This window comes from Schistocerca piceifrons, chromosome 9, assembly GCF_021461385.2.
Source record: "Schistocerca piceifrons isolate TAMUIC-IGC-003096 chromosome 9, iqSchPice1.1, whole genome shotgun sequence".
Classification (NCBI taxonomy): Eukaryota; Metazoa; Arthropoda; class Insecta; order Orthoptera; family Acrididae; genus Schistocerca; species Schistocerca piceifrons.
In genome coordinates, this window is record NC_060146.1 from 118,125,162 (window position 1) to 118,131,999 (window position 6,838).

Below are 6,838 nucleotides of genomic sequence, written 5' to 3' on the forward strand. Positions count from 1 at the left end.
GATACAAATTTGCTTCCTCTCTCCAGCTGCCACCAAACAGCAGCAGCCGGGCAGTGCAAAAAAAGAGAAAAAGCAGAAAGGCCAGGGGGAGGGTCAGCAGCAGCAACCGAAGGAAAAGGAAAGCAAGAAGAAAGAGGAACCTGACCCTGCAGAGGAGATGGATGCAGCTGACCTAGCTGTTGCTTCAGAGCCGAAGGCCAAGGACCCCCTGGAAGCCCTTCCCAAAGGGTATAACTGTTTTTTAACACAGTAACTTTGCTACTCACTTCATTGCATGGCAAGCCTCTGATTGTTCAGATGCATCTTATCCAGCTCATAGATTGTCTTTGCATAAATACTTTACGGAAAATGAAACCTTAATATTCTGTTAAAATAGGTTTGTGAAGACGACGTAGGTGATAGATACACCCGGGGGGGGGGGGGGGGGGAGATAGTAATTTCAGCAGCTATGTGACAAGAATATGGTAAACACAGTGAAGACAAGGCAATTGATGAACCCATTATTCCGTATGCTGAGGCACTGAAATGTGTTGATTTATTGTTAGTGTTTGCAGGGCAACATTCATTTAACTGTGTTGTTTTGACTCTGAGAAAGAGAAGTGCATATTGACCCAGGGGAACTTCCTGTATTCACATGGGACAGCCTTTAAATATGAATTCAGATACTTTCTACTCATTTCTATTGCCTTCATATGAATAAATTATTCCAAAATTATTTTAATTTGTACAAATTTATATAAGGGCTTAAAAATTTATATTTGAGTCTTTTTATCACTACCTCATTCAACGGAAGTAGCCTGGAATGTGGGAAATTATTTATTTAATAATTTTGCATACAGTTATCAAGGTCAGATCTAGGATTAGAAGGTGGGATGGATGCAAGTTTTGTAGTTTGAGTGTCGCTTTAAGTAAAGTTACTTACCCAGAGGCGTTGACAATAAAAAATGTGAAGTCGGGAGCCTTTGCGGTAGGTTCTCCTTAGCGGGGCTCTCATGATGATTTCCATTTCATTGATTTCTGACACCTCTTATCTGAAAATCTTTGATTATGTATTTGGATTCTGAAGAGCCAGTATCCGTTATTGAGAATTTACTGTAGATTGTAGCATTGTTAATAAATAATAATGCATACGAAATTCAATAGGTGGTGAAGTCTCGGTTTTATTATTTTCCAAAGAACAAAATTTAGAGAGAATCTGGAAGATACTGTGACTTCAAACAGTTAAGTGTTTAGTCTGTAAGTAGGTGTTGCAACTTACTCAATATAATATCTGTGAGGGATGAGGTAGAAAACCTGGTCCATGTTACTGGGTCTACAGGGTTTGTCCAAAAATTGATGCGTTGCATATTTTTCAAAAAAAGCTGCTCACAGATAGGTTCAACAACTTAAAATGCTTTGGGCATATGATCTTTCTGCATCAGTACATTTTTGACAGTGAGATTTCCGCATCGTAATCATGGAATTCCTTAATTGGAATGCTATTCAGAGAAGTCGTTGAAGTAGCTTGCACATTGTCCACAGACTCAAGATGCTTTCCATTGAGGTCTGTTTTCAGCTGAGGAAACACAAAAGTCTGCTGAGGCCAGGTCAAGACTGTAGAGCAACTTGTCAAGGCTGTGACAACAAAAGTGGTGGTGCATTGACATGGTGCTGTTCCCATGATTCACAGAACTTCCTTTGGACGCAGATGACCCGGTGATTGTCTCTGGTGCAGTGCTTTGTAAAAGTCAGCTTTGGTGGTCTGGCCACTTGTGGTTCATGTGCCATTCCACACTATGCCTCTTTGATTAGGGGTCGTACTGAAAGACCCACGACTCATCCGCAGTGATCATTGTCCAGGAAATTGGAATCTTCTTTAGTAATTCTTAAGTTCTTCAAACACTTCCACTTGTTGCTTTTGCACATTGGCCAAAAGTCTGGACACAAGCGTTTGCTCAAGTTTTCCACGTGGCCAAGCCGCCACTCTCATTACCTCAGCCTTCAGCACTCTAATATTTCCGACGTCAAGCGAGCACTCATTTGACAGGCTGAATTCAGTAACTGGTGCACAGTGTCATTCGCGATGTTGATTGGTGTCCTGTGCAGGTCTAGTCGGCGACCTAAAGTATTGCATAGCATTGCTTGAAAGATTTTTCCATCATATCTTCGATGCGACCACTACGTAGAGATTGACGGAAGAAGCCATCCTAACCCTCAGAGAGCACAGAGGCAGTCAAGTGACCTTATGCTGTAAAGCTGAGGGTCTCAACCCTCCCCAACAAGTCAAACCACTCTGTACACATCCTGTAAACGGGCAGTGAATTTCATTATTTTCTGTGCGCACTGTATCCGAGTTTGGTCATCGTGCAAGCTCAATGTGAGGTGAATTGTGCTCTGACCCCTTTAAATTTGGTGTTGTTGGATGTTTAGTCAGGCTTCAAATTGGTCATGTAGTCTTACGTCACACGTAGTTCTATGGTTTGAAACTGAGTGCTCAACTTTTGTTCCACCGTATATTTGCTGACTGTAGCTGCTCACTATATCAGAGAATTTAAAACTTAGCACTGTAATAATCTTCTCCATATTTTTGCAAACTGGTTTGGAGTGCAATTACTGTATTGAAAGTAGTTTCAATTTTACAGGACATTCAACATGGATGATTTCAAGCGTTTCTATTCCAACGAAGATGAGAGTAAATCTATTCCTTATTTTTGGGAGAAGTTTGATCCAGAGCATTACTCAATCTGGCTTGGTGAATACAAATATAATGATGAGCTGCAGAAGGTTTTCATGAGCTGCAACCTTATATCAGGTAAGGCATCAACTATTTTGTTGAAACTAATGTTGTGTGTATCCCAAATGTACAAGCAGTTGCGTGAAGTGCATCTTTTGTAATCCCTTTTTTAAAGGCAAGCAAGTGTATCTGTCACTTGACTTGTAACCAACGGAAGGGAGAGCAAGGTAAAGCAATTCAAAGTCACATTGCACACTTTATGTGCAATAGCAGTACAGTGTTGCTTCACATATTTTGTAATTCTCTTTCACTTTTTTAAGAAAAAGCAGTGACAGAACGACTTAAAATACTTTCTTCATGAAGACATGCTAGAGCATAAAATTTCCAAAAACACACACACACACACACACACACACACACACAAAATGGGTGCTAGTTCCAGTCTCACAAATAAAATGACTGGTTTCATCATCTTATGGCCTGTTCATTTGTCCTTATGATGAGATACCATTGGATCTATTCAGAGAATCTGCCGAACAGTTGCTTTCATGCAAGTTGAAACTGGTTACTTTAGTGAGGCAAGAGGATAAAAAGTACCATAAAAGTCCTTGGCAACTAGTTAAGATTTGGTTATTAGGCTGTGAATCTAAACGTTGTTCTGTGCATACTCGTGATGATTTCCAAAACATTGATTTCTGACACCTCTTATGAAAATCAGTGTTTACATATTTGGATTCTGAAGAGCCAGTTCACGTTTTAGAGTAATTTTAGGCTGTAGCATTATTTATTAATAATATTGTCCTAACAGTTTGAGTCAGTAAATTCTCAATTTACTGTCTTAAAAAGATAATTTCTCGGAGAATAAAATACGTACAAAATAAGGAAGAGCCTATTGACTCCAGACAGTGGATCGCTTGGTCTAAACATAATAGGTAGATACTGTAGACTGCTCTTAAAAACAGCCCTTTCCCTACCTTCCTTGCCTGTTTCCTCAAAACAGTAGAAGTGATTTCCACTATATGTTTGTTAACAGTGAAAGACAGCCCATCAAACTTGGTTAGGGGATTTGTATAACACGAGTCAGAGCTGTCTTCACACAATGTGATCTGGAAAAAGCTTCTTATTTTATAACCCAGTATCCTATTTTTGTGTTCTTGTTGTCACTACAAAAGTTTTCCTCATGTAGTAAAGACAGCTGAATTTTGGTGATTAATTTTAATACATTAGATGGTTTCTGCTGCTTTTTCTAAGCTGTTATTGTCTTATTGCAGGCATGTATCAGCGTCTGGATAAAATGCGCAAGAATGCATTTGCCTCAATGTGCCTGTTTGGTGCTGATAACGACAGCTCTATTTCAGGAATCTGGGTGTGGAGAGGACAGGACTTGGCATTCGATGTAAGTACTTTGTTCAAATTGAAAGAAATGAACAGTTGTGGACTCTCATGATGATTCCCAATTAATTGATTCTGACACCTCTTATGAAATATTTTGATTACTTGTTTTGGGTATCTGAAGAGTCAATTCTGATTATTGATAATCTGTTGTATTTTTAATGAATACATTATTTCATTTGTGTATTTATAAATTTCCACGTGTTACACAAGCCAAATTTATATTGCATATGTTTGCCATTGATATAAAGTAAGGTTTGTCTAATGACATTTGAATAGTTGAAACATTTGTCGTAATCTCATTTTTAGATAGTGTAAAATACTTCATCATAGTTTTACCGTGTGTTGTACCAAGTAAGGTAATTTAATCCAGTAATTGAGCTGAAGTAAGATGTGTATTCAAATGATGAAATTTATATACCAACAGTTTTTGAAGTTTATATGTCTAGTAATTTCTTTACATGTCCAGTTTCTTTTAAACATTAGTCTGTAAATCAATAGTGAATGACAGATGTCCATAATTAAGACCCCTCTTGGTAATTTTGTTGAGGCCTGGGGGTGTTGGAGGCTAGTAATGTACTTGTCTAAGAAGCCAGCTTACATGGTTTGGAATGGGTTCTTGTAGAGTCTTTTTGCTATCTTCTTTGTGTATATTGTTTCAGTTCTGCTAATTTATTTTTTCCTTGTAGTTTAAATTCTCTACATCTGTTTTCTTGAAGTCACTAAGCTTGTCTGCCATGCCATTTGATTTGTGTGCTGCTGCTTTTATATGCAGTTCAGGAAACTGTTGGCTTTTCGTTATAATTTTTCTGTTCAATTTTACACAGAACACTTCAAATAATTTTGCGTATTGAAATACGTGTGTTGCATTCAATACAAGGTGATATTTTTTGTCAGTTTTCATGGTGTGTGAATATGAATGCAAAGGCAGAGGTAAAGAAAACACATTAAAAAGAATTTTGGATGAGTGATGAGGCAGTAAAGAAAATGGGCTGGTGTCTAGTAAGGGAGTAATCAAAATTAGAAGATAGCTGTTCAGTAAGTTAACTTGTGTTCTGATTAAATGTGCACAAGGGAAAATGCTGTTACATGAAATTGATCACGGGAAATTTAAATGTATTGTGGAGAGATTTAATCGTGTTATTGGACCATTACTTTTGACATTAAAAAAATCCTTACAACTCTGAGAATGAGAATAGTGTCTGTGTATTAAGAATTACATCTAAAAGGCAAAGATAATTGGAAACATTTATCTCTTTAGAATGAGGACTGTAATAGAAGACGGATTTTGAGCAGGGAAAATTTACAACTGAGAAATGCCTAATTCAGCAATGGTTTAAATTTTTTGTTGGTGAAAATGCAGAATTATAGGTACAGTTTTTGGGATAGTATGTGATCTCATAATGCCACACGTACTAACGTGATCTCGATAAAGTACAATTCAGTTGTGTTGGAGGGTAAAAAAAAAAACTCGAATATAAGATCTGACTATACTGTAACTGTTAAATGAAAAGTCATTCCTTTCTGAAAAAGACCGGAGATATTACCCAATTAAAGTTAGAAATAAAATTAGGATTGCTGAACTGGTTCTACTGGATTAAATGAAGGGGTAATGTTTTTAAACCAGGTTTCTTACCTCACATTGTTCAAACATGAGAAAAATTATACAGGTTGCTCTTGTGTGCCAAGGCCAGAGCACAGTCATTCCTTAAACTTTCAGGATGACCTGTTCCTAAATATTGTCCAGATCCCAGGAAAACTATTATTAATAAGAATGTTTTGCTCTGGGCGTGAGTTAAATGTGTGAATGATTGGTAAAAGTGTGTTTGTCACAAGTGCTGCCATTGTATATCATCAGCCCTTTCTTCTCAAATGATATTGACTTAATGCATTCCTGGTAATTAGAGTGAATTTGATAATGTTCAACATTGTTCCAGCTGAGTCCAGACTGGCAGGTTGATTATGAGTCCTACCAGTGGACCAAGCTGGATCCCAGCAAGGAGGAAACGAAGGCACTGGTGAAGCAGTACCTCTCGTGGACGGGCACAGACAAGCAGGGCCGCAAGTTCAACCAGGGGAAGATCTTCAAATAAATGCAAGATTTATTGTACTTACACAAAGTGAGATGAGGGTTTTGCTTACTGCCAGAATTTCTTTGTACTGTGAGCAGTAGCAAAGACATGACTTTTGTAATAAAATGTTGGAAGTGTTCATAAGCAATTTATCTGGTTATCTTTATTTATTGTTGAGGGGAATTTGAGATAGGTGAGATTGTGCGCCTCCATTTTGAAAAATAGCCAACATTTTATAAGGTCATTTGCAGCATTTAACACCACTGGCACGTGTGATAGTAACAAGCTGGTTTTATTAAACAGTTTTGTGTGTACTACGTGTATCCCTTCAGAGGGAGTGCATTTTGGATTAAAATTTTTTATTGCTTGCCTGTTTCCCTGAATGTTAATAAAGATTGTGAATTGAAACCATGTCTAAAATACTAAACTGTGGTTAAGAACACATCAGGAATTTTTTTGTGTGTGTGTGTGTGTGTGTGTGTGTGTGTGTGTGTGTGTGTGTGTGTGTGTGTGTGTGTTGGTGTTCGTTAGTTGTGCATTGTATACCAAAATCATTTAACAGCCTGTCCTGTATCCACGGTAATACACCCAGTGTTTTTGTTGTGGTGGCATGTAATGCAGCTTCTTCATATTACTTTGTAAATAAAAGAAATTGAATACT

General features: G+C 37.7%; 1 protein-coding gene across 1 annotated transcript in view; it reads left to right on the top strand.

Annotated features, from left to right (window-relative positions):
* LOC124716981 (elongation factor 1-gamma) overlaps nucleotides 1-6,585 on the top strand; it is a 50,843-nt gene extending 44,258 nt beyond the window's left edge. The window contains exons 7-10 of the mRNA XM_047243585.1: nucleotides 27-228; nucleotides 2,622-2,791; nucleotides 3,985-4,109; nucleotides 6,043-6,585. Coding sequence (XP_047099541.1) covers nucleotides 27-228; nucleotides 2,622-2,791; nucleotides 3,985-4,109; nucleotides 6,043-6,198 — 653 coding nt within the window. The 3' untranslated portion in view covers nucleotides 6,199-6,585. The remainder of the gene's footprint in view (nucleotides 1-26; nucleotides 229-2,621; nucleotides 2,792-3,984; nucleotides 4,110-6,042) is intronic.
* The last annotated feature ends 253 nt before the right edge of the window (nucleotides 6,586-6,838 follow it).